The sequence below is a fragment of the Astatotilapia calliptera genome, chromosome 5 (assembly GCF_900246225.1).
Source record: "Astatotilapia calliptera chromosome 5, fAstCal1.2, whole genome shotgun sequence".
Classification (NCBI taxonomy): domain Eukaryota; kingdom Metazoa; phylum Chordata; class Actinopteri; order Cichliformes; family Cichlidae; genus Astatotilapia; species Astatotilapia calliptera.
Window position 1 is genome coordinate 17,200,684 of NC_039306.1, and position 27,576 is coordinate 17,228,259.

The 27,576-nt window shown below is 41.0% G+C and overlaps 2 protein-coding genes across 2 annotated transcripts; both read right to left on the bottom strand.

The window, feature by feature from the left end:
- Nucleotides 1-4,428: 4,428 nt before the first annotated feature.
- On the bottom strand, nt 4,429-10,425 carry tnfrsf1b (tumor necrosis factor receptor superfamily, member 1B). Its single transcript, XM_026167654.1, has 9 exons — nt 10,293-10,425; nt 8,814-8,907; nt 7,350-7,475; nt 7,073-7,231; nt 6,193-6,286; nt 5,857-6,113; nt 5,653-5,739; nt 5,447-5,505; nt 4,429-5,081 (listed from the first exon to the last, which is right to left on the bottom strand). The coding sequence occupies exons 1-9, from the start codon at nt 10,341-10,343 to the stop codon at nt 4,533-4,535; spliced, it is 1,476 nt and encodes a 491-aa protein (XP_026023439.1). The 5' UTR covers nt 10,344-10,425; the 3' UTR covers nt 4,429-4,532.
- A 2,723-nt stretch (nt 10,426-13,148) lies between these two features.
- On the bottom strand, nt 13,149-26,644 carry miip (migration and invasion inhibitory protein). The gene is made up of 9 exons (XM_026167655.1): nt 26,268-26,644; nt 18,827-19,002; nt 18,437-18,542; nt 16,898-17,009; nt 16,740-16,819; nt 16,519-16,645; nt 15,908-16,004; nt 14,393-14,512; nt 13,149-14,212 (listed from the first exon to the last, which is right to left on the bottom strand). The coding sequence occupies exons 1-9, from the start codon at nt 26,497-26,499 to the stop codon at nt 14,075-14,077; spliced, it is 1,188 nt and encodes a 395-aa protein (XP_026023440.1). The 5' UTR covers nt 26,500-26,644; the 3' UTR covers nt 13,149-14,074.
- Nucleotides 26,645-27,576: the final 932 nt, after the last annotated feature.

A 27,576-nucleotide genomic window follows, 5' to 3' on the forward strand; every position in this document is an offset into this window, starting at 1 on the left:
CTCTCATATGCACTCACTCCACACTCAACCAACGTGGAGACAGACATAAAGAGACGCTGTACACACAATCACACTCCCCAAGCGTACTCTACAAACCGGGTCTAGGTACCCTTGCCCCTGGAGGGGGGAATTGCACCCAGACCCAGGTGGTGTTACCCTTTTCCCTGCGGTGGGGAGAGGCAGACCACCCCGACTCCGCAGCAGCAGGGAGGCCCCACACCCCAGACCGCAGTCGGACGGCCAACTCCTCCTACTAGCCCTCCCGCTCCAGCAGGCCGCAGAGAATGGGAGTGGGAGAAGACTCCAAACCTCCCTCCACCCGCTCATTGTAGTGTTGATGCATATGTGTTCTAAGGTGTAATTAAAACCCAGGAGGGCATGGAGCTACCTGCCAAGGAACAGCAGGTAAGCGCATAGTCCCTCCTGCTAGCCCTCAATGACTAAGTGTATTTAAAATTGAGAGGTGGGCAACGACGTCAGGGGTGAGGTGTACACCCTGATGGTAATTTGGACTCCGTGATTGTGCCCACCCCCAAGATCCTATATGTATGTGTAATGAGAGTGTGAATAATGTGAATGTCTAAGTTGTGGGATAAAATTGAGGCAGAGGCAGCCAGAAGGGGACGGGGGGGGGGGGGTAGCCTCCTCTGCACCCTGGTGACATACCCCCACTCCAAGGCCCTGCATGTGTGGGTGGTTGTGGAGGAGCGGGAAGAGGGAGGCAGCTGGAGATGGGGAGGGAAGGAAGGGAGGGGCAGGTAACCCCTCCCTGGGGCCAGCTCCCCCGCTGACCCCAGTAGGCACTCCCACCCTCCGCGACCCGCCAGGGAAGGGGGGCCCAGGCCCATCAGACCGGGGCCCAGTGCAGTAGCGCCCTCCGGCTCCACAGAGCCCTGGACAGTCCACCCAACCCCACCACAGAGAAAACTGCACCCACCCCACCATCCACACATCTTCCAGACTACATAAGACGGTAAACGCCCAGGCTGAGATCTTCCTCCACCTCTCCTGTATCTCCCCCTCCTGTAGAGAGAGCCCCTGAGGAGAGGAAAGCTCCTGCAAGATGTGACAATCCCCCCCACCAGTTGAAGAGCCCCCCAGGCGGCTCGACGCACCGGTGGCACCCTGCTCCAGGGCCGGGCCCCCATGCACCCACCCGCCCACAACCCCGGCAGCACACCAACCAGGACCCAAGCCCCCGAGGCCCGGCCCGGGCCCCAGCCCAGAGACTGAGCGCCCCCAGAACCTCACGCCCATCCCGGACCCACCCAGGGGCAGCCAGGTTGCCAGGTCAGTAACCCACGCCCGTCAGCACAGACCCTCCCCTAGCCCCGCTGCACGCAGCCGCGAGGAAACAGTCACCTGAGAGCCAACAGAGCCCCCAACCGGACGTGACCGCTACCCCGGGTTGAGCCCCCCAAGGAAGATGCCTCCCGGGAACCCCCTGACGCCCTAAGCCTGTCCCTACCCCCTCACCAATCACAACAGTGAAGGCGGGACCAAACTATGACCCCCCACCCCCACTAGGTGATGGAGCTGATAAAAGGGGCCCAGAGCAATTGATCTAATGTGGTGGCAGAGGCTGTGTCAAGACTAATGTAATCTAATAGATAATTTCTATATTGGTTAGAATTAAGATTATTTTTATTTTTCCAGTTCATGAGGACTGTTTTCTTGGCTATGCATAGGGCAGTGAAAACCATATGGGCGATATTCTTTTCTGAAGTGACATTATCTAAGCTGCCCAGTAAACACACTAAGGGGGAAGTTGGAATGTTACATTTCAGACACTTTGATAAGTCTTCACATATCTCGCGCCAAAACTTTTGCACTGGTGGACAGAACCAAAGAGCGTGGATGTAATTGTCTGGTGTATTGCCTTGACAGTGTGAGCAGTTGTTGGAAGATGTAAAGCCCATCTTGAACATCCGATGACCTGTATAGTGCACTCTATGAAGTATTTTGTATTGTATTAATTGCAGACTGGGATTTTTAATTAATTTAAAAGTTTTTAAGCAAATCTGAGACCAGAAGTTTTGGTCTAGGTTGACTGATAAATCTGCTTCCCACTTTGCAGTAGGAAGGGATATTGATTCATCTAATTTAGAAAGTGTTCTGTATATTTTAGATAATAATTTGGGGGATTTAAGAGTAAGAAAATGTGCCGCACTTAGTGGTGTTTGTAATTCAACTTGACTGAGGTTAAATTTCTTTTTTACTATGGATTTAATTTGTTGATATTCTAAAAACCTTGTCTTGTTGATCCCATATTGTTCAACTAGTCTGTCAAATGGAATAAATTCTGTTCCCTCTAATATATGTTCTAAGTATTTAATTCCTTTACAACTCCATTCTGGGAAATTAATCATATTATTGTTTTGTAATATGTCAGGGTTATTCCAGATAGGTGTACGTTTGCATGGGATTAATGAAGACTCCGTTATTTTTAGAAACTCCCACCATGCTGTTAGAGAAAAGCTGATGTTGATACTTTTAAAGCATTCATGTCATGTCATGACCGAGAACATGAGGTACCAGGCAGAGAAAGCGCAGCAGCAGATTGGACTGAATAATTGTGAGCAACATCAAGCAGAGCAGGTGTGAAACAGCAGCAGGGATCACTTCTAGGATAAATGAGACTTACCAAATGCAAGTCTGTTTACAGAACATTTAAAGTAGAATCAAGGAATTTGGATAAAAAGGGTGTGTGATGTTTAAAACTCAGAAATTATGGCTATGATTTTCAAACAGACATGTACTGTTGTTTGTTTTTGTAAATATTTGGATGCAAACTTAAATCAGCCAAATACATAAATAAAAATACACCTTTTATTTACATTGTAACTGCATACCCCTCTGAAATCCTTTGCTATAACCTGATATACACCCCCTAGAAATGTAACTACACGTCGACTCTCACCGACATCTTGGTTAGGTACACCTCTTCAACTCCTGATTAGCCGATTACATGGCTTGATCTCAGTGCATTTGGTCGTTATGGTCAAGATGACTTGCAGAAGTTCAAGCCAGACATCACAAGGAGAAGAAAGGTGATTTACGTGACTATTAATGTGGCATATTTGTTAGTGCCAGATGAGCTGGTCTGATTATGTTAGAAACTTTTGATGTACTGGGAATTTCCCACAGAACCATCTCTTGAGTTTACCGAGAATCATCTGAAAAACAAGACACCCAGCCAACAGCAGTTCTCTCGGTGAAAATATCTTGTTGATTCAAGAGGTGACTGGCCATATTGTTTTGAGCAGCTAGGAAGGCAAAAATAAGTCAACCACTTGTTACAACCAAGGTTGTAACCAGAAGAGCATCTTTGAATGTACAGCACGCCAGTCTTTGAAGCAGATGGGTTACAGTAGCAGAAAACCACAGTCTGTACCACTCTTGTCAACTAAAAACAGGAAACTGAGGCTGAGATGTGTATGTACTAAGCAAAATTAGACAAGAAAAGATTGGAAAGATGTTGCCTGCTCTGATTCTCAATTTCTGCTACGGCATCCTGATGGTTCGGTTATGATGGCTTCTTCCAGCAGGATAATGCACAAACTTCAAATCATCAAGATCATCAGATCTGAATCCAACAGAGCACCTTTGGATGTGGTAAAACAGGAGATTTGCATCATGGACTCAAACATGACAAATCTGCAGCAACTGTCACACAGTTGCTTCAGTGGACCCAAACATGGACTAAATCTCTGAGGAATGTTTTAAGAGAATTAAGACGGCTATGACAAAAGAGATTTAACATGGTACTAGCAAGGTGTACCTAATAAAGCGTCTGATGAGCGTATGTGACCGACGTCGATCTTCAGCCCCCCCCGTTGTAGAAATATTTTGCAAATGAGGAAATTAAATTCACAGAATATCCCACAGAGCACATGCAGCATACAGAAGCGTGAATGAGCGGATATCTGTGCCCTCTGTCACATGGAGGAAACCACAGCTATTTCAACTAGTTGACTTCATGGCCCAATATTGTCAAGCAGTTTCTGCAAACTGCAAGGAACCCAGCCTAGTTTCTGAAAGACTGTGACTGAACTCTTTAGGGCAGCCACTGCTGCATGACCAGAGTGTTTTCTTGAATATGTATTTTTTTTAAAAATATATAATTTAAAGTGTAGCTGTGCCATTTTGCTTTAAAATAATTTGCTTAATCTTTGACATTTTGTCATCTAGTGCAGTTGACCTACATTTTTTTAAAGTGTGGTTTTGGTATCCAAACACATTTTTGAGGTTACCTTACATGTAATACACAATATAGTGATGTGTGGTATCTTAACAAAAGAAAATGATTCTTTCAGCAAAACTGTACACACAAGATATGCATTTTACAACAAACATTGGATATAGATGTAATATATTATGATGACTGTAGACTACACCTCTCTCCATATTTACATTTTTATTTCCAGCACGGCTTATATATATTTATATATACATATATATACAAATATAAACAATAAGTAACAGTTTCTGCCTTCAAAGTGGAAATAGTTGTGTACCTTAACATCAGTCTTTCATGCATATGAGTCTTGCTTCGTGTGCTCAGTGCAGTAATTGGAACTCTCCGGCACTGACATTAGTGACTGTTTGCCATCTTCTTGCTGTGGGGTGCTAAAAGACTCCTCTTCCTCTCCATAGGGGAGCTTACAGTCAGGTTTTATCAAGTCCGCAGGTATGAAAGCTGGTGTCCCACAGGACCCGTTTCCTATGTGCAAAGTGATGTTAACGTTGACGTGTGGGCTGGTAGTCATGGGCGTGATGATCTGAGGGCTGCTGGGCTGAGAGGACGTCTGTGTTTGGATACTGGGCTGTGGTGCAGCAGAGTCTTTGTTGGAGTGTAAAGTCTTGGGCTCGGACAGAACAGACAATGGATTGTCAAGCGCAAAAGTGGAATGTAAAGGGCTGATGGATTCCTGGCTGCTGCAACCATCAGTTCTAGTTAAAGTTTCGGTATTGGTTGTGCATTGACTGTGATCACTGCTGGCTTCCCCTTTTTCTAGCAGGCACTCATTTTCTTGTGATGCAACTTTAAATAAAGTCAGCTGAGTTTTCCCACTGTATTTCTGCAGGGAGGAAGAAAAAGAGAAGTTCATTTCCAGCGGATTTTAAAAAAAATCACAAACACTGAGCTATTCTGCCATAAAGACAAATTTTATGGTGCCTACCAAGCCCAGTTTTTATTGATGCTTTTATTGGAAGTCGCACTGTGGTTACAGTTAGCAGTGGTGTTGTACTGGACTGGATTATATCAATAAACGTGCAAATGGGAATGTTTCATGATTTAATTGTTGTAAAACTGAACGCAATCAACTTTAAAAGGGGGAGAATAAATGGCAGTGATCTTGTACTGAATTGCAGACCACAGAGGATGTGTACTTTACTAAATGTAGGGTGTATTCAGTATGAAAGATAGAAAGCCGAGACTTACTTCGTCAGCAGTCTCACAGTTTCCGTTTGCATCCACCTTAGGAGATAAACTTGCAGTGTCTAAGAAAAAAGAACAATGATTGTAAGTAAGAGAGGGAAAGTGTAATAAAAACTGTTCCTTGTAAAGAAGTTAAAAACTAACTGGTCCTTATCATTCTCTAATGTAACTCAGAAATAAACATAATGCCTATAAAAGCATATATTTACCTTTCTTGCAGATTTTTTGACAATAACATAGCAGAAAAAGGATGATGGTGATGACAAGTAATCCAGTGACAGAAGCAATTAATCCAACTAAGAGAGGTAAGCAGAGATACATCTCAAAAGAAGCAAAACAAGAGCACGTTTGAAATACTTTTCATACACAGCTGTTTTCTTATGAGTAGTCTGAAAGTTAGTCAGTTATAGTACCATAACTGCTGTCAGGCGGTGGGGTCAGTAGGCTTGTTACTAAATAGGTGGAGGGTTCTTCTGAAACTGAGGCAGACTGTGTGGTGCTTCTTAGCAGAGATGTCGAGCCTGAGCTTGGTGCAACTGTGGTCGTGCTTGTGCTGGGAGTTGTACCGACACTCTTCTTGTGATTGTCAGTTGTTGTCGACTGTGAGTACGGTTCACACACATTGTCTGATTCAGTATTGCCTTCTCTAAGAACAGCCCTCCCATTGCAGCTGAAGAGAACAAAGAGAAGGGTCAGCAATTTGAGTCTGGAACACCTTTGTGGAAATACCATAGCTCTCCTTCACTCACTCTGTGTGGGGCTGGCAGGGGTCAGTGGAGGAGGTCTTGTCAGAGAACGTGCCTTCGGGACATATTTTACACTTCACATCTGAATTTGGTGTGCCTGGCAACAACAGAAAAACATTTAATTTAATGACGTGTTTGTCTCTATGACTTGTATTGTATGGAACATGTTACAAAACAACATTAATAAAAGCACTGGCATATTGAGACTTCATGGGAAATATCAGAGAGACTGAATAGAAATCTGTAGAAAAAAACGCTGTAGCTGCGAAGAGTGCATCTGACCCACTGTCCCGAAAAAAGCAGTCACATGAGCACAGTATACCGACAGCTATATTGCACTAAGGATAAAGGTCAATATACTAATAATGTCATAACATGGTATTTGTTGAGTGATTTGGTGGGATGAGCCAGAATAATTGATCATGTTGATGACTCTTGATTGATCTATAAATGAATCTGTAACAGCATATAACTTTGTCAATGAGTGGAGTATATCTACGAGGAGGCTGAGGGCCGACACCAGTACTTTTTCTATTCCAGTAACCACTAAAGTTAAAGCTATACTTAGAAAAGGGCCTGTTCTTGTTAAATCAAAACATCAACCCAGATAAGTGTGGACTGTGGGAGGAAATTAAAGCACCCAGAGGAAACTCGCACAGGCAATCAGGAGGTCTTGCTTGAGGCAAAAGTGCTAACCACTGCACCAGCATGTACCCCTCTCCTTTTATTTTTGTTATATTTTTATTAGTAGTAATTACAGAAGACCCTCACAGAAAGAAGTTGGCTCATCTGACAAATGGTACATCCTTAAATTTCAAAATATTGTTTTAAGATGTACCATAAAAACATAGTGACAAGAGAGATATAAAAAAAAAAGTTTTACCTTTTACAGACACTCCCAAGCCAGGTTTGCATTGTTTGTATTTTTTGCAGTCTGAGCAGTATGGATTGTCATATCCCAAGCGGCAGAACCTCCCAGGTCTGCAAATACACTTGGACGGTGTTGTAGAGGAGCAGTTCTGTGCATACTGTAAACCTTTTTCTAGTTGAAGACAGAAAAGTATTCTTTGCTCACATCCATTGCTTGTTGGTATTAAACAAAACAATAACTGGACAAATATGAGTGTAATAACATGGAGATGTACAGTTCATCCACTGACCTTCTTTGCATTTTTGACAGCTATTACAGTTTGGATAGAAGTTAAAGTTCTCTCGATACTGATCCGGAGGACATGGTGTACACACAGTATCGGTAGTTTCAGTGCAACGTGTGTCCCCTCGATAGCCTGTAATTATATCATTTTAGTTACTTAACTTACATTTATATTTAATTTATAAGTTTTATATGCATTTTATTACTGCACATAGGTACCGTAACTCTACAAAAGCCCCAAAAAGGCCAAAAGCATAAGTTTAATGTTATTTGTCATAGTTGTTAATTGTTTAGCCTAATAAAATCTGGTCATACTTTGATAACGTAACAGTGACACATACAATGCATTATAATACAATACTTTATACTCTGTCCCTGAGTGCATTAAGTTATTGCAACTATAGCATTTAATACACACATTTAACCGATAAAAGGCAGTCCAATAAAATGTCTGCTGCACTCATTCAGTGGTAAAGTGGGAAGTAAAACAATTAACTTCATACTGAGTGGGAGAGATGAGATTAGTGAGCATGGGAGATCAAGTTATCTCATGAGCAGGGGTGGAGCGAGGGCAAAACGGCTGAAATGCTTCAAAGTAAAACTGATTTCCAGCTCAGTGTGGCCCAAATCACTGTTGTCACAGCAGGAGGTTCACAAAGCCAAAAACACACACAAGCCACTGCTTAACAAAAGAGGAAATAAACAGAGGGAAATCCTTGTGTGAATGCACCTTTTGTTAGTGCAGTCATTACGAAACCCAGCCTACCTGCAGTATTAACCAGCATTTTTGTTCGGAGTCAGGAAGTACACAATTACCAAGCTGGTAGTTTTTGTTGCAGAAAGAACAAAAAAGCCCCTGTTCTCTATTCCTCAAATCCCATAAAGTCCACCACTGAGTAATACCTTAGTATTTAATATATCTGTATCATTCAAAAGAGTGTTCATTGTTACTACTTGTTGACAGGTACTACCTGTTTATGTTACAGTATACACATTGTATTTTAACTATGAAATTCTACATAGTAATAGCTTGATTTTTCATGTCTATTTCAGTTTGTAATAGATGTGGAACTGTAGACTTTTATGAGGCTTTGTGTGTGCACCTTTCCAAATGAAGTTGGGCGGTCTGTGTTTGTTAAGCTGTGTTATGTGTAAGGTATTAAAATTCTGCTTTAAATCTTTAAGTAATTAACAGTATTGTGCGTTTGCTTTCCTTCGTCTCTGAGGATGAAAGAGCAGCTTATAAATACATATAATTAGTCACAGTAGGTGAAAATTTCCTTCTTTCACACCTTCACACCCAAGTTTTACTAACATGTTTCATGACATGCGTTAGTGCTCATCGTGTAGTGATGCAACTTTCAGAATAGCTTATGCCTGACCATTGTTTATCTAGTCTAACGGTTGTGGTGGAAAGTTTTGTAAAAAAAAAAAAATGCAGTCTTTGTTATGTTTACAGGACAACTCTTACCAGGGCGACACTTTGTACAGCACAGGCCATTGTGATTGTACTCTGTGTCATTTCGACACTGTCCATTTTCACTCTTGTAGGGTGTAGAGCAGACCTATGGGAAACAGACAAATACTTGAGCGTATCTCATTTTCTGCTCCTTAGATGTAGACAGCGAAGAATGCTGTAACCCTCCAACCCAGAGCCAGTAATTCAGGTAAATTTAGTAATTCTGAAATTACAAATTTATGTGGAAAGTGTATGACGTTTTTGCTATAAATGTTCTCAGAAGTAGACAATAAGCGTAAACATTAGCAAACTCAGTTAAGATAGTAATTTCAAAATCAAAGATTTAGTCACTGTCTGATATAGGAAACAGACAGGTTGAGATATAACCTGCTGTACTTTTGAGTATGTTAAATAGGACCTTAAAGTAGAACCAGACTACCCACACCTTCGCCCACTTTTTCCTTTCTGGTAATGGTGCTGGCCCCAGTGCAGACATGGTCAAACAAGCAAACTCTTGTTCAGAATTCATAGGAAGTGACTCTTTTTTCTGCAGTATTTCTGGGCGTTTGGGCAGTGCACGCATACCAATGCCTTAACTCACATGCCATCTCTGCCTGTGCTTCTGTCTCACACACCAAAAGATAGTAAAGACTGAAGTACATTGTAGCTGCTTGCACACCTGTCCTATGCACACACAAAAAAAACATGAAACTCCCTCACCGCAGTGGCCTCCAATGACAAGCAAAATGAACGATTATGCTGACTGCAGCACCGTGTTTCTCGTATTACAGGAAACAGAGGCGGCGACCTGGAAGCGCTGGGTTCCTAAGCAGTAAATTCTTGTGTAGTGTGACCACCGGTACTACTGCGAGTCATGACAAAGGTGATTTATGAAGCACTTTGTTCTTATTTCCTGACAGTTAATCAGTGATAATAGTCTGTGTTTTCCTCCAGCTCTCGGCTTCATGCCTAAAACAACTAATGATTTACAGAAAAGCACAGTGATACAGGGAGATAACAGAAAGAGCTGCTCCTTCATTTCTGCAATGAGATATTCAGTCTGAAACTCCATTAGAGAGCAAGTAACCGAAACCAAACATTCATACAGGTTCACCACAGCACAACCTATTCATTAAAATTCCACGGTAAAACTTACTGTAATATGATCACATTGATACAGACTATTAAGAAATGCTTTAAAAGAAATGAAAAACTCTCCGTTTGTTGGTTTCAGGACAGGTGATCAGATTAAACAATATACAGAAACACATTAGAAAGGTTAAATTACATGACAGAAGTTAGACATCTACATTAAATCTTTAATGTTAATGACGGTCTTTCAGTGATTTCAGAGAACTGCGTCTTCAGTTCCTTTTCCATTTAAACTGTCCCTCTGGTCATTAGCTGAATCCCACTGCACTGGTATTCATCCAGTCTGCGATGAACAGTACAATCAAGTGTGACAGACTTAAAGACAGTGACAAAGCCTACCTTGATAGTTTGGGCACACAGCAGAAACAGCAGTAAAAGCGTGTCCTTCATTGCTTCTTTAAAGTAAACCACAGAGGAGACGAGTCGGCAGCCAGCGTGCGCACTGTACTTTTCATTTCTAGGCGGGTCAACACTCACTGTGCTCATGTGTAAGCAGGAGTAGTTTCCTTGAACTGAGTTAAGTAGTTGGAGGAAGTAAACCAGTAACACGTATTCACATATCTGTAAAAACCTAATACGAAGTGGTACAGTTCATGTTTAAAAAGCGATGTTGGACTCCCACATGTTTACATATGATATCCGTTATAAATGCGCAGTATAAGATTGCTATGATCTCAGCGTTTGTTTACCTGGGGTAATTCAGTGTCTGCTAAAAGAGTAAGATTTACTCCAGCTGCTGGCTGTGCCGTGAGGAAACAATGGTGTTTATGGATAATATTTCTTTCATGTTAAAGTAAAATTTAGACTTCTACAAAGAAATGTCTGCCTATGGACAGAACACCAGTATGAATAGGTAATAATTAATTTAGTACATATGAAAAGGGGTCGTTAGGTCAGTAACATGATGTGCCAAAAAGTTTGTCACATAAAAAAATTAAGAAATAGACCTTTGAACAACAACTTGGAAGTCATTTTTAACCCACATCTTTTCGCATTATGTAGATTTGCTAAGTGGTCTTTACTAGTTTCAACAAGAAGGTAGGGCTTTATTATCAGTATCTAAACATCTGAGTGAAAAGACATTGGATCTGGCATTCTCAGCTACTAAGTTCTATTTAGTCACGTAAACAAAGAGTTTTATTCAGCTAAAATGCATGTGACATTAGTGTTTAGCTATAAGCATTAAATTTGCTGATGTGCATTGAGATGAGGATTGTGTGTCTGTTGCCCTTCAACGCTCGAACGTAGATCAGCATAAATGCACCAGAATTACTTCCCACTTATCGTGGTTACATCTGCCTAATTATGCTGCTTTAAATTCAAACTCAGCAATCAAGTTCTGCTGCTGAGGGCTGTACTGCAAAATAGCATTTGGGACTTAGCAGGGTTACTTAAGGTTCAGCCCTGAGTTTTTAGTGTCACAAAGATTGTTGGAAGATAATGAAAAACATCGTCTTGGAGTTGTAAGATTCAAAATAAGGACATTGTCCTAAAACCTAAGTTTTGATACTCATGTGTAAGCAGGAGCAGTTTCCTTGAACTGAGTTAAGAAGTTGAAGGAAGAAAACCAGTAACACACATTCACATATCTGTGAAACCTAAGTTTTGATACTTGTCACCCTATATACATTTGTAAGCCTGCTTACAAGTTTGAATTGTGCTTTTGTATTTCTTCAGTCCATTTAACACGACCAGGGTTAGGGCTGAAAGAGCAAGCCGAATCTTGTCTTACCTGCCATAAGACTAGCATAATTTAAGCAACAACACACTAGATACAATATGTAATTATAGTCAGATTCACCTGTGCCTTAATGAAGGCGTAGTGATTCTGGTAAACGTTAGGTTTTGTTGGCAGCTTTCCTTTCCAGTTGTAAATGGACTTTATCTGTAAGCATTTGTCTAGTCTAAATCACAATTGCATTGCTTTTAGCCTGTATTATGCCAACAGCATACTTCTCCATGTGGTCGGTAGACTAGATTGGGAGATCTTGGATCAGCTTATGGAGCTGAAAACTACTTTAATTTGATCATTTAATAGGATTTTTGATGTTCGGGGAAAAACTGACAGGTAATAAAAAGTTAAGCGCTGTGTCAACAATTCATTCAAAAAATAGAAGTGCTAAAAAAAATATGTATTGAAGTCACCTTTAAAACAGGAAGTGAATGCCCTAGATTTCTTTATACACAGCAACCTAGATGCACAGCCGTCTATAGAGCACAGCTTGCAAATTATATGGGTCAAATGCAATGGCTATTGTACTACCTAATCTACTCAAAGGATTGATGTGGATAGATATGTGTGTCTAGACTTATAGTTTTGTCACATGAATAAAGATTTTTAAGTTCCTTTTTAATGATCTAAAAAAAAGAAACCAGAAACACAGGTTCAACTCTGTGGCTGCTAGCTGACATTGCTCAAGAGTCTTTGGGTGAGACGTTCCCAGCTTGATCTCTCTGTGGAGACATGGGAATAGTGAAAGGCAGAGAGGTTTGTTTTATCATACTTTACACCTCAACTGTTTTATTCTTGTTAAGACATGTTTTCTGCTATGACACTGAATGCGTTTGTGCTTTGCCCAGTCTGATGCCCCTGTGCCGCAGTGTTTGTTCCTGTGTGAGAAGTTGACATTTCATAATAAAGTTTCCCCTCCCACATTGTCATCACGTCTCTGCTGCTCAGCAGTATCAGCCCTCTTGTCCATTACAGTCTTCTAATGTTTAATCTAAAATAAAAAACTTTTTTCATGAAATTCTGAGCTTATTTTAGAGCATTAGCCTCACCTGAGTTTCATGTTGTAGTAAAAAACCACAACAAGGTGAATTGAAACCTTTTTAAAGGTTTTTCTAAATATCTTAACTTTCACGTGATAGGGCACTGATTTTGCATATAGTACTGATGACTAATTTCCAAAAGTACAGCATGATATTTGTTAATGACAGACATGAAACATTCTTGAGACGGGAATGAACGCACTGCTTGCTTCTATTTCTGAAGAAGTCAGTCTAAATATTTCACAGCAAATTGCGCATACCATCGAAATCCCAAAATGCATCTATGCCACCGTTACCAGCCATAATGATGATTATGCAATGCCATCTTGTCACTCTCTAGTGACTTTCAGATCCTGTTTTCGCTGAAGGAAGAAAAAGTTGGTGCTTCTAACAAATACACTGAAAGGTTTAACGACCATAATCAACAGGGTTAGATTCGTTTATTGACAAGTCTTAGAGAGAAAAACACTTTTGCTATCACAGGGCCACATCTTACACAGAAGCCTTTCATTTATGTCACAACATCCGCAAAGTAAGTCAACTATCGGATGTCTGTCTGTCAGATAACTCAGTCTCTGATGTTTGTGGCACAAACCTTCAAAGTGCTTCACCAGAACAGGAAGATATGAATTATTACCCAGTCATTATATCCCTTCTGAGCAGCAGAAATACATCAAAAAGAAATCAGTAGAATCGTGTTTACCCTATTTCTGTGGATTTAATTGGTTGAAATACATTGCATGTAGATTTTTTAATGTATTCAGAAATTCAAATTAGTTGGCTTAGAGGGGACAAACTGGAAAGCGACAGTGTTATGGGTGGGATTTCTACAGCATGTGACATTTAACATAGGTGTTTCTTTGGTTTCCTGTGAACTACTGCTTCTGTACCTTACATCAGCCCCTGCTTTTGCTTCTATTGTGTTCTCAGCCCAACATTAAGGAAGTGTCAAAGGAAGCTTAAAAACAGAAGTAAGCTAGACCCTGGAGCCAAAACAAGAGGCTGGAAATGGAAAAGCAAACTTGAGACAACCAAAACAACATCCTTTATGTTGCAATGTTGTACATACACTTCACTGAATAATTCTAAGTAGTCTTGCTTCACATCCACAAGGCTGTTGACAGTAACATGTGCAGTCTAAATCGGTTCAGCTTTTAACAGAGATGAAAAAAAGGAACAACCAAATTGGAATTGCTGCAGTTATTCAAGTTTTATTGTACAGACGTGAATAAATTAATCTAATCTGTCATCTATGACAAAACTTTTTAGACATCCGCTCAAGGTTTTCAGTTTTGGCGCTTAAAACAAACAAACAAAAAAAAGCCCACTCAGTATACTTTGATAGTTTATCAGCACGCAGGGTAAGGAGGGTAAGATATGCCGCCCACTCTTCTTTTTGGATTAAACCGTTGAAAGTTGTGACGAGCTAAGCGAGCCACATCTGAGATCTGGTTTGGGTTATGAGACACCCTCAGTGCAGACCGATCCTGAAAAATATTTTTAAAAACACCGTTTAATTTGTGACATGTACAGCACCCTCCGTAATTATGTTAACAAGAGCGAGAAACTGTATACTAGGAACAGCTGCTTATTTATTAATTATTAAATCAGTCAGCCCTGTGGCAGCTTGGACTGTATAAAAACCACACAGTTGTCCAGTTCCTCACCTCCAGTTGTTTATTCAGTGGTCCTTTTGGGTTCTTTACATTAACACTGCTCTGCAGGTCAAGGCTGCTGGGTGGTGGCAGGGTGCTCTGCCCTGTGTTGGACCACCCTGATAGACAGTGCTTGAAGGTGGAAAAAAAAGAAAGAAAAGAAAGAATGCTTTGAGATGAATTTATAGATTTGAATACAGGGGCCATAACACAAGTTGCAGAGATGGCTGATCGGCTATACAGACCTCATGGTCAAATTCACAATTGCGGGTACTTTACAGTCAGAACATCCGACCAATCAGTTTAAAAAAAATAAAATTTAAAAAAAAAAAAAAAAGATGCTAAAGCCTTTCTAGAGATGGGATATGCAACACTTCTGTATCATAGTATCTGGTAAAGTGATGGCATTACTTCAGATACAATAATTTTCCTCAGAGCTATATTCATACAAAGTCATGGTACTTGTGTAATATACCTGAGATACCAAGTAGGACATCAAGCCACACAGGATGCATGAGGTCAAAATTTTCTTTCTGCGTCATAACAGGCCACAGTACTGCAAGTGTTCACTATGCTGAGCAACACGCATTCTGAGAGGTACACATTTATCAGGAGTAGTAATCTCGTGCATGCCTATCTCTTAAAGTTTGCAGCATTTAAATGTGCTGTGTCTACAGCACCATATTAAGGTGTTTATTGGTCTATATCGCCTGTACAGATACAGGTGATGCAGATTTGTCAGCTGCACCTCCATGATGTGGATCTCCTATTCTACCATATCCCAAATATGCCCTCTTGGACTGAGATCTGGTGACTGCAGAAGACATTAGAGTACAGTGAACTCACTGTCATGTTAAAGAAACCACTCGTAGATGAACATGGCCTCAGTCTCCTGTTCTTAGCTTACAGGAGTGGCACCCAGTGTGATCTTCTGCTTTTGCCTTTTCCTATCAGGTCAATGCAACCTCACCCAGAGAAATGCGGCTCATCGGCTGCTCTGTCGCTCTCAGACCATTCCCTCTTAACCCTAGAGGTGGTTGTGTGGGAAAATCCCAGGAGATCAACAGTTTCTGAAATACTCACACCCACCCGACTGGCAAAAACAACTATGCCACGCTCAAAATAAGTTAACTCACCTTTCTTCCCTATTTTGGTTCTCACTTTCAGCAGTTTCAGCATGTCGTGTTGACCATGTCTACATGCCTACATGCATTGCGTTGCTCCCATGTGACTGGTCAATTAGATATTTGTGTTAGCAAGCATATTAATGGGTGTACCTTACAAATTGGCCAGTGAGTGTGCGTTTGTGTGTATATACTGAAACATTACAGTTTATTAGCTATAAGAGCAGCAAGTAAGACAATAACCCGTGCACACGGTCTAACTGTTTTTAGGAAGTGAGATGTTGCACCTTCAAATCACCAATGAATGGAAAGACACAATGGCTAGAAGGGGCTTTATTATTGTGGGACAGTGGTTCAATCAAATCAAGTGGTGATGATCTTTAGTCATTAACCTGTAACTCACCAATGGTAATCCTAAACTGTCAGAAGGGTCAAAGCTGCATCGCCGATGAGCTTTGTATATGTAAGGTGGCAGAAGCCTGGTGCGAGGGATGCTGACCCTTAGAAATACAAGAGAAAGAAGATGAGTAAGAAATCTGAAGAAATCTATTGTGAGGTGATAATTTTTTCAAACTAATCCTGATAATTTTTTAGTCAATATCACACAGCAACACTACTGATTACAGCACATTTGAACAAAATGTAAAATGAGAATACAGGCGCCGTTGCTTTTAGTTATTAGGACTTGATCCAGTGGAGGTTTCGGACGCCCTTTTCACAGGTTTCCCTTGCCTTGTTGCAGTGTATCATACTACAGATCAAAGCTACCATAGCTTGCTTTTTGTGTCGCTGCTGTTTTATTGAATTCAGAAACAGCTTCAGCTTTTAACGTGTAAAATATGGGAAGGCAGAAAAAAATAACACAAGGTCTAAGTCCCTGCTGCACACAGTAGAGCTGCTGCCTCCTGTATTCAATTGAAAGTGACAGACTAATATATTTTAGATAAAACTGATGAAGTGCTTTAATGTTCATAAGTGGTTTAACAATGCAGTTCAAGTGCAGGCCATCAGTACCTGATTAGAGCAGGTTCAGCAACAGTGTGAGGGTGGGAGGATTTAGGCTTTTTGCACAAGGGACAGCACTCCTGAGAGTGGAGGGGGACCGGGAACAGTCTGCTGTTAATCCTGTAAGAGAATGTACCTGCACAAAAGGTGAGCAAGCAGAGACAAGTGTTAGAACAGCCTTAATGAGAGGAAATAGAAAGTGGCCTGTTCAGATAAATGCTCCCTCTTACACTGATGACTGTCCATGTTAGCTTGTGGGCCATCCTTGTCTGTTAGCAGTTGTGTCACTGGCTGGTTCCCCTGAGAGAATCTGTGAGGAAAATCTTAATGAACCACAGGAAAACACAGTATGGATATATAATAGAGATATTTAAAGAGCACCACTCACTCGGTTTGTCCACTGTGGACACACTCGTCCTTATTGAGCGATCGAAATACACAGAGATCATTGAAGAACTCGTCTGAGCGCTCTATCAAGGAGTCCTCAGTATCCAGCACTCCTAACAGGGTAAAAACAAACATCAGCTGTTATCGGTACTTCTGCTTCAAAGATAAAAAGTGGACTCAAGGCGTGGAGATGTCAGAAAGCAGCTAAACAGGACAGTTATAAGCACCTGGGTATCCCATCGGCCAACAGGAACCACAATAACAATACATGAAGGTCAGCTAAAGCCAAATACCTCCACAAGGTAAGACAGGTGCTGAGAAGCCAGCTCAATGTTAGGAAAAAGATCCAAGGCATCAATACAAACACCCTACCAATCACCAGATACCCAGCTGGAATAATAAGCTGGCCACAGAATGAGATAGACACTAATGATGTAAAGACACAAAAACACCTTACAGTGCACGGAGGTGTCTACCCGAAGTCCAGCACCCTGACGCTCTATGAGCAATGGAACGAGAGGCAAGAGCGACAGGATGAAACACGGAGCATACGTGAATATACCATGAGGATCGCCCCTTGAGATGAGCTGCTCCAAGAATACCTCAGGCAGCTGAAGACAGACGGTGATGACAAAGAGGAAGAGGAACTATCACTGGACGACCAACCTCCTGCATAGGATGTACCATTGACATAAGACAGATACAGAGGAAGTGGCTGACACCAAGAAATCCTACCAGTTGCTAGAAAAGGCCGGCTTAAAGAACAGCACAAAGGTTCAGTCCGAACCTGGGTGGCTGGCTGGGATAATGTTCAGGAATATGTGTTGTTCATATGGACAAGTGTCCAACTCCCGATGGGAAATGCTACCACAGGTAGTAGAGAACAACGGGGCTAAGAAGTCTCTGTCCAGAAGTGCAGTCAGTACCTTAAACTCTGGTAGAGGATCAGAGCCTGATGAACATGCATACCACACTCCCAGGGGGCAACGGGGAGAATTTTGATATGATAATTTATCTTTCATCATTATTAAACAATTTAAATATCAGAAAACAGGTCTATGTAAAGAAAACTTAACATGCAACATTACACTAGAACTATACTCCGCCTTAATTCAAAAGAAAAAGCTGTAATAAATGTATTGAGATGTCTGTGGATATCTCCACAATCAGACTTTTTAAATTATTTGTTAATCTTGGGCACCACAATAGAAAATGCAAAGGTTATATCTAGGTTATATCTATTTCACTACTGCAGGTTCTATGAGTCAGTACTTTCAAAAGCATATTGTGAAAATGTATTACATGTGGGATTAAAAAAAAGAAATCATGTAACTTGACTTTTCAGCATTATAGATTTCCTGTTACTAGAACGATTAAATCAAAGGTCAGAGGAAAGGTCAAAAGGTTAAATAGATCTAATAATAAGATTTGAAATATATGCAAACTAATTTAACCTAAATTAGCAAAGCGTGGCTCCCTATATTTCAGGAGCATTTTGGCTGCAGATCAGTGCGATATGTGACAGACCGATAAAGCTTACCTGCTATCCAGTCATATCCGAGTAAGGGTGGTAGGTGATGCCTCTCTGGGTCAAGGACGTCTTTGAAATCGTCCGACTGAAACGTGACCCTGCTCTGCACACCCCTCTACAAAAAACAAGCAGGCAGTGCATTAGCAATCAGCATATTCTACTTCCACCTTTTCAGTGGACATAAAGCACACAGCTTGCTGCAGACTTGTAGTTTATAAACTAGTTGTAACGATATAAATACAAAGCTCCCAAACCAATGTAGATGTGAATTAGCTTTTTTGAAGGGGGATTGTCAGTGAAATACTAGTGAGTGCCTTTTCAGTTTGAGATGAATTATTTATTCCTACTAACTTTATAAGAGTAACACAGGCAGGGTAATGCTGATGCTCCTTTGCTTACCTGTCCTTTGCTCGGATTTACTACACAGGACTTGGTGCTGAATGGCTCTGTGTCTTGTTTCTTGCTGCCTCTAATGAGATCTGATTTAACTGTTTGTTCAGCAGTTCCTTCTCTGTGTTTGGTGAAAGATGGTGTGAAAACAGTCTTTTTGATGACTGTTCTTTTCTCACAAGTGTCTGATGAAGACAGGAAGAAAATGATTTCTAAATGATTATTTCACACATTACATGCAGACCACAGGCTCACAGTCAAATGGAAAGTACCAGCAGGATAAAAAGGCTCCACAACAAAAAAAACAAAACAAACAGAAAAAAAAAAACTGCCAATAGTGTCAATAGTGAAAAGATGATAAAGACACAAATATTTTTTTTATTTTAGTTACATTTGAACACATATCAGTTAATTGTCATCTCTGATGAATGGTAATAAAGGTGCACTTTGTAGTTTTTCTTCCAGATACTTTCAAATTTTACGCTGTGTTCACACCGAACGCGATGGACGCGAATAAAACGCCCCAAACGCCCCTAATTTGACGCGTGTACATTCGCGTCTCAACGCGTGTCCAAGAAAAATCCATCGCGCGTCAAAATATCATATTTTGACGCGCGTGAACCGGAAATGTGGGAGGAATGTGGGAGGGAGTTGTGCCAGACTGGTATCTTTGCAAGATGGCAGCTATCGAGCTAGCGCTTGAAGAGAGAGTCTCCCTTCTCTATGTACTGTGGAGAGCAGAGCAGCGGCGTAAAAGACGTCCTCGCCGTACCTGGGTCCATCAGGTCCTCCAGAGGCATGAGCAGTTTGGTGAGTTTCACCACTTGCTCCAGGAGCTGCGCCTGGATGACGGCCGATTCCAGCGCTATCACCGTCGGCCAGTTTGAGGACCTGCTTTCCCTCGTCGGTCCCAGCATCGCCCGCTTAAACACCAACTACAGGCGCTCAATCCCACCTGCAGAGCGCCTGTCCGTCTGCCTGAGGTTAGTAAAACTATTTAATACGGTAGTCCTTTATTGATATCTGTGCTAATATGCTAATCCATCCAGTTATACACTGCTAACATGGATGTGCTATGCTAACAGTGAATGCTCTCGGTGTTTACTGAAAGCAAACTGTGGTACAAAGACGACTGTTTATAATATTTCTAGTGATACTCAGAAGCTCTCATCAAGTCCCGATTTAATTCGATTTATGCTGTTATCAGTGTTTGAATGATAGCATGGCTGTGGTGTCACATCAATGTATGCGCTCGGTGTTTGCTGATATCAAACTGTAGCATTAGCACCACTGAGTTAACCTTGTAGTGATACTCACTCCTTTTTATTTAGACCTGGTTTAATTCTGGGATAGTTGAATATTTGTATATAATCCCTGCAGCTGTCAGACTCTATAGCAGGGGTCACAGCCTTTATTAAAACAGAGTTAGATAAAACTGAACAGTTTGGTTCATCTCTAGTTACATGGTTCTATCTTGATAAGCTGTCTTATCACAGATTAATTTCTCAAAAATATTAATGATTTAAGCAAGGAAAGGGCTACATGTCAACACACAACTCTTTATTTCTATTAATGTCTCACTTCATTCCTACCTGATTGACATGTTTAGGAATTATGAGTGATTGGCTCACTGTAGTGAAAGTTGCTACCAATCAAATTATGATATGTTAAAGTTAAAACAAAACACAACTGTTTTAGATATTATCTAATATACATTTTGTAATTATCCTTATAATTACAAAATGTTTTATGTAAGATTTAAGTTTTGTGATTTATATCTGACATCACAAAAGTATTTTGGAATTTGAATAATGTATTTTGTAACTGCAGTACACATAATACTGATTTTGAACAATTTTGTCCAGGTTCCTTGTCACCGGGGACTCCTTCAGGACCATCGCGTTCAGTTTCAGAGTCGGTGTGTCCACGGTGAGCCAGATCACCCCCCAGGCAGCGACGTCCATCTGGGACTGTCTAGTGGACGACTTCATGGCTGTGCCTTCACCTGGAGACTGGCGCTCCATCACAGAGGGATTCCAGGAGCGCTGGAACTTTCCTCTGTGCTGTGCAGCTCTGGATGGGAAGCACATCCAGACAAAGGCACCCCATATATCATATAGGAGACACACACATTGATATACACTAAATATTCATTTCATTTCTTTTTTGTGGTGCCCAAATTGATGCACCTGCTTGATTTTGTTTAAACAATTATTGCACACTTTCTGTAAATCCAGTAAACTTCTTTTCACTTCTCAAATATCACTGTGTGTGTCTCCTGTATGATATTTAACTGACATTTTTTATTGTAACAACCAACGATTTATACAGGACAATGATGGCTATTAACAAGGTTGCCCAAACTTCTGCATCCCACTGTATCAGTATATTTTGTCATTAGTATAATATGAAATAAATTCTACATGTGTCAAGTTGTGTGCCAACATTTGCTGTGTAGTAGAACTGAGACATTAGTCATTATAAACATTTATTTGAAATAATATTAAAAGTCTCAAACAGAAAAACATTAAACATAAATATATAAAATATAAGAATTTACAGAGAGACAGGAATAAAAAGGACCAGCTGCTCTCCAGAGCAGGAACAAGGCTGAGGAGGAAATGCTCCATTGGAGACTGGTGTGGCCTCTTCAGGGACTCCAGGATGGCCAGCTCCACCGCCGATGGACCGTCCTGGGACCCGTCCCTCATCTGCCTCGGAGCCGTCCTCCTCTGTGGGCCTGTAAAACAGCACAAAACACAAAGAAATGAGAAGGCTGCTACTAGATTTTAATTTCAACATTGAAAAAAGAACAAAAACAATAACAGGATATAATCAGATTGGTTGTAGATATTTAGTAAAGGTGATCACAAGGGAATCCCACCGACTAAAAAGGTATCAGTGCTTGCTGTACATATCTGTGGGTGCAGCAGCAGGAGCTCAGGGACTGGGGATGCTCTGCTGCAGAATCAGTTGGTTCTATCAATACAGTATTAAATGTTAACAGGTTGGATATAATAATCGTAGAGTAGACAGTGGTCCCTCATTTATTGCAGGGGTTCTCAGAATAACTAGCCCCTGGTCACAGTTCTCACAATTGATTCTCAAAGTGCAAACCTTTGTAGATTGCAAAACGTAAAAGTATTATTATGCCGCGGTTTGTCTTCATCTGCCCGCCACTTTCGTGCGCCTTTTTCCCTCACGGTGCAGGTGTCTATTTCCGAATGAGGCTCATAGTTATGGGTGTTTTTGTGCTGTTTTTTCTATTGGACGCGATGGTTATCAAAACCAAACGTGATAAATTTGGCAAGCGCAGGAGATTTGTCAATCAGGCTGCAGAATGCAATGCTGTACTGTGCAATAAAAAATCAGCGAAAAAGCAAAGCAGTGACGGATGAACAGCGGGACCACTGTGTACTGTTTATTAATAAACAATAAAATATATTCCTAAATGACAACATGCATAAAAGCAGAACGGTATTTGTACGTAAGTGGGAAAATAGCGGTGGCTTGCTAGCTTTTGTGCGGCTTCCCCGGGTCAGTGAAAACTTTCAAAAGAGAAATGAATGAACTTACCAGGTTGCCCGATCTCTTCACATATCTTCCTCCAAGCTCGGTCCTTTTTATTCCTGTCTCGGTACTGAAAGCAGCTGGTGTTGTACAGCTCCGAGTTGTTTGCTACCGCATTGATTAGCCTTCCCCTCCATTGAAGTATGAAAGGCTTTGGCTGGATCTGCCCCTTTGACCTAGGTAACAGCCACGTCACCAGGCTCCTGATTGGTTGTCGCGGCGCGATTTGACGCTGGAGTTCAGATTTTTCCAACTCGAGCGGTAGACGCGAAACGCGCGTATGCACAAAGTGCAACACAAAAACTCACGCGCGTGGTTTTATTCGCGCGTCAAACGCGCCTGACGCGCTACACTGACGCGCGTTTCACGCGTTTTGGCGTTTTCGCGACGCAAATCTGCTTCCGAATTTTCGCGGGACCCGCAATCGCGCGTCATCGCGCCTTTCCATTGACTTTACATGTAAACCTGACGCTCTATTCGCGTCCATCGCGTTCGGTGTGAACACAGCGTAACACATCATTTCATCATGTATATACTAAATCCACTATTAAAAAATAAAACCAAGCACCATCCACTCTCTATAATAAAGCTCACATCTCCAGGGAAGAAATACTTATATTTAAAGTACTTTATTAATAATTACTTCAGGCCTCAGTCACACTACACCACGAAAAACCATTTGTCTTGCATTTGATTGCGAGTGTCTGAAGTGGAATGTTGAGCATCTTAATTTAATCAAACCTATCATACTATCGAGGGGCGTGAAAGAAATGTGAATATGTTGCACTGTGTGAGCGAACTGCTGCTTCACTGTGTCGAAATGTGACTAAAAAACTGAAACGCCCACTCTGCTTGCTGTAAACAGAAAAAATAAAGTTTTATCCATTTATCTGTTCAGTTCAGTTCTGCTTTATTTCAGGGTTGTTAGGGAACAGAAATATGCGGGCCTTTGCTCTAAACACTCACAGTTACGGGGCAAAGCCAAAGTTTTGGCACTGCACTCAGCTTTGAGCAATCCATCCGTAAAAGTTACGCACTCATTCTGCTAAACTTGCTCTCCTCTCATTCCAAATAAATGAACACTCCTAAAGACAACTAATGCACATATATCGGGCGCAAAATAAGACTTTTTTGTGCTATTTGCAGGCATTTGCTAAAAACTTTAGCAACTCAATTGTATGTGATTTATTACATTATATCCTCACTTGGAGAAGTAAATGATGGAGCAGACTAACTCCGACCGATCTTGGCAATTAATTTTCCATTTACAAATAAGACAGCGATTAACTGCAGACGTGATACAGGTTTACTCCCACAGTGTGGCCTATGCAGTCGCTTTGCAACCAAAGCTGGTCACTGAGAGGTTGAGGGTGCTGCACGCTTAACCTCTAGATCATAGGTGTCAAACTCTGGCCCGCGGGCCAAATTTGGCCCGCAGCCTAATTACATTTGGCCCGTGAAGCCATACCAAATTACTATTAGAGCTGGCCTACCTGTATTATACAGCTAATATATATATTGTTTAGTATTAAGCTTTGCTTGTTCCATATTCAGTTTTTCAGAAAAACTTGTTTGAGTCCATAAGAAAAGATTTATTCTTATATCTGGAGGAAGATTTTTTTTTTTCAATAAATATTAACGTTAGCCCGCGACTTTGTTCCAGTTTTGAATTTTGGCCCACTGTGTATTTGAGTTTGACACCCCTGCTGTAGATGACAATTTGGTTGGTGCAACTATTTGCAAAAAAATTCATTCCAATCACTCACCAACCACCACCTCTCGTGATCGCACAGAAGTTACCGGCCTATTTTTCCTCTAGTGTGACTGAGGCCTTAGTGAAATCCGAAACAGACTATGAGAGTTTGAGAGTAAATATGTGAAGTTTGGCTCTGTAATGTCTGTTACAGCATCAGGCGCTGCAAGTTCTAACTGGGAATGAAGCAGTAAAGTGACGGTGAGGTTAGGGTCTTTTCACTCAGGAGTGAGGCAGCAATTGCACCTTCTGTTGCAAAACCAACAAACATTGCACATTACATGTCTTCAGAGACGCCCACATAACAAGGCTTTCTGACTGCGAGATGTGAAACAGCAGCCGCGGTGCACAGACCCAGTTCAGTTTCACAGACTGTAGAACAACCCACATGGCACAGTAGCAGTATCTGTATTAACACAGAGACTGCTCTGGATATGATAGCAAATTACCTTTTTTATCTTGTACACAAATATTTTGTTCTTGGTAGAATACTGAAATGAACGAGCTGCGTTTGTGTTTATACATTTATAAATTTGCCCTTTTTCAATCTGGCTGTCTGTGATCGAGAGAATCAAACCCCATGTGTGGCTTCTTCGTGGTCTGCCAGTAGCGAGTCCACCTCTAGATGTTACAGCACCACAGATCTGATGCAGATAGCAACAGATTAGAGATTTATCACAGCTAATTGGGGTATTATTGCAAATAGATTGCATGTAAGTGGCAACTTGATCCTTTTCAATCAAAAACTGATTAAACAGGATCAAGACTGAGTCCATCGTATTTTCATTTTATTGTAGTCTTGACACACCAAGGTCATTTTGCAGATGGCAACTGACTGGGAATGGTCTCAGACTTGGTCACTGACTTCGAAATAATATGTTACTATTTCATGAAAAATATATGTTGACTTTCATTTTGATGGCAGCAAAACATGGGCCAGGGGCAACGAAGGCCAGAAAAGTAAATGGTACTAAAAAGAAACAGCTAGAGGAGCAGGTCAAGATGATTGGATTAAAAAAAAAAAAAAAGCGTTTTAAACAGGCAGAGTTTCCCAGAATCAAAGATGGGCAGAGGTTCAGCAATCTGTACAAAACAGCATGTACAGCTTGTGGAACAGGTTCAGAATAATTTCTTCAATGTGAAATTAAAAAGATTTTGAATATCTAATCTACAGTACGTAATATCATCAAAAGATTCCAAGAGTCTGAAGAAATCTCTCTACACAAAACACAAGGCTGAGAATCAATACTGGATGCCCATAGTCTTCTGACTATCAGGCAGCACTACATTTAATGATGACTCTCTCATGGAAATCACTACATGGACTTAGGTAAAGTGAAAACAGTTTCTTTTTGGAAAACATGGCTGCTATGTCCTTTGGACTAAAGAGGAAAAGGGGCATAGAGCTTGTTAATAATGCTCATGGCATGGGAATACATCAGCATCTATGAAACTGGCATCTGGAAAGGTCCCATGAGTGCTCAAATATATCCTCGTTTCCAGACTTCTTTTTCAGGGAAAGTCTTGGATATTTCAGTTCCTCCATGCTGCATGTATTTCAACAGCATGGCTGCTGGGCATTGAACTGGCAAGCGTACAGTTACTTCTAACCAAGTAAAAGCATTTGACACATCATGAAATGAAAAATTTGACGAAGAAGACCATCTGAGCAGCTAGAATCCCCCAAAAGACAAGAATGGGACAACATTCCTGTCCCACAAATCCACCACGTGGTCTCCTCGGTGTCCAGACGTGTACACAGTGGTAAATATGATCCTGTCCCAAGTTTTTTGAGACGTGTTGCTGCCATCAAATTCAAAATGGCATTATCTTCGCCTCTAAAACCGTACGTTTTCTAGTTTAAACATTTGTTCTAATGTGAATATGCGCCTACGAGATCTGCAGATCATCGCAGTCTGCCTTTATTTACGTTTTACACGTTCTTGGAGTTGGGGCTGTATATGTGAAGGAGTTTAATCTGGCTATCTGGTAAACAAAACGTCGACAGCTTTGGTTTGTTGTGATGTGAGGTCTGGATTGATCAAGAGCAACTCTGATGTGACCTTAGCTCATTGCTAATTACTTCTCTCGTGCTGCTGGCGTCAAGTAAACAAACAGTTTAATTACCGGCAAACTTCACGGAAGACTTGGCTAGGGCCGCCCTTGCAAGGCCGCGGTCTCCACCGGTCATCCCGATCGTTTCTTCAAGTGGTCTTCTCTCCTCAGCTCCATCCTCTCTCTCCCTCTTGCGGCTTTCACGGCAGCCGCACAGCCGCTCCAGTTTCTCTCCATGCTGCCTCAACTGGTCCAGTAACTGTTTATTGCGCTCTCGCAACACCTCCAGCCGATCCATGGACATTTAGTTTTAATATTAGAGAAAGCAAATAAAATGTAGCTTTAATTAAAAGTACATCAAACACACAAAGAAACTTTCGGGATCTTCTATGCTTTCAATTAGGCCGACTCCATAACAACGCGTTGACAACAGTGATTTGATTGGCTGTTAACATTTTACCCACAATTCTGAGCATTCTTAAAGTGACAGGCACACGTGTAACTATAAATTTTCACTACAAGGCCAGATGTTGAACAACAGAGGGCGCCACACTTCCATGATGGAAACACTGATGAGACTGATGGGTGACTTCCCCAGAAACAACAGGACCCACGTTTTTTAGGATATTAGCTGGCTTTTTCTCCCCCTTTTTCATCCCCCCTTTTAAAAAGAAACACTTATAAGTACATTTTTATGTTTCTGTTTTCAGTAAGTTTCTGCTACTACTTAATTTTTTCCCCCAAGAAGCACGAAGGAGTGACCAAAGTCTAAAAAATATCAAATTCTTCAGTAGCATAATTTTATATTGTCGGGCATTTTATATCACAATGCCCGACAAGTTTATCTCACAATAAAAGTATCCTGTTACCTGTACTATTTTAATAAATGTATATGTATAATATATGTACTTCAGTAGTTACTTGTTATTTTTTGTTATATTTTTACTTTTGCCTTCCTCTCCACTCAAAGCACTTTGGTCATTTTCCTCTAACCTCTGGCATCAACAAGGCATTTTCTTTCAGAGAACCGCCACTCACTGCATATTTTCTCTTTTATCAAACCATTCTCTGTAAACCCTAGAAATGGTTTTCTGGGGAAACCCCAGCAGATCAGCAGCATCTGAAATACAAGTCCAAAGTCCCTTAAATCACCCTTATTCCTTCAACAGAACTTCTGTACTGTAAAATGGTTCCAGTTAGTGATTTGCTATTAAATATGATATTTTTTGGATTAACATCACCTTCTGCATACCCATTGCCAAGATAATAGAGGAATTTTGAAATTATGTATTTATTTTTAAAGTAGGAGAATTTTTTTTAAATGCCATAAAGGAGAACATAATCCAAAGTTCATTATAAATATTAAAATTAGCAACATCAT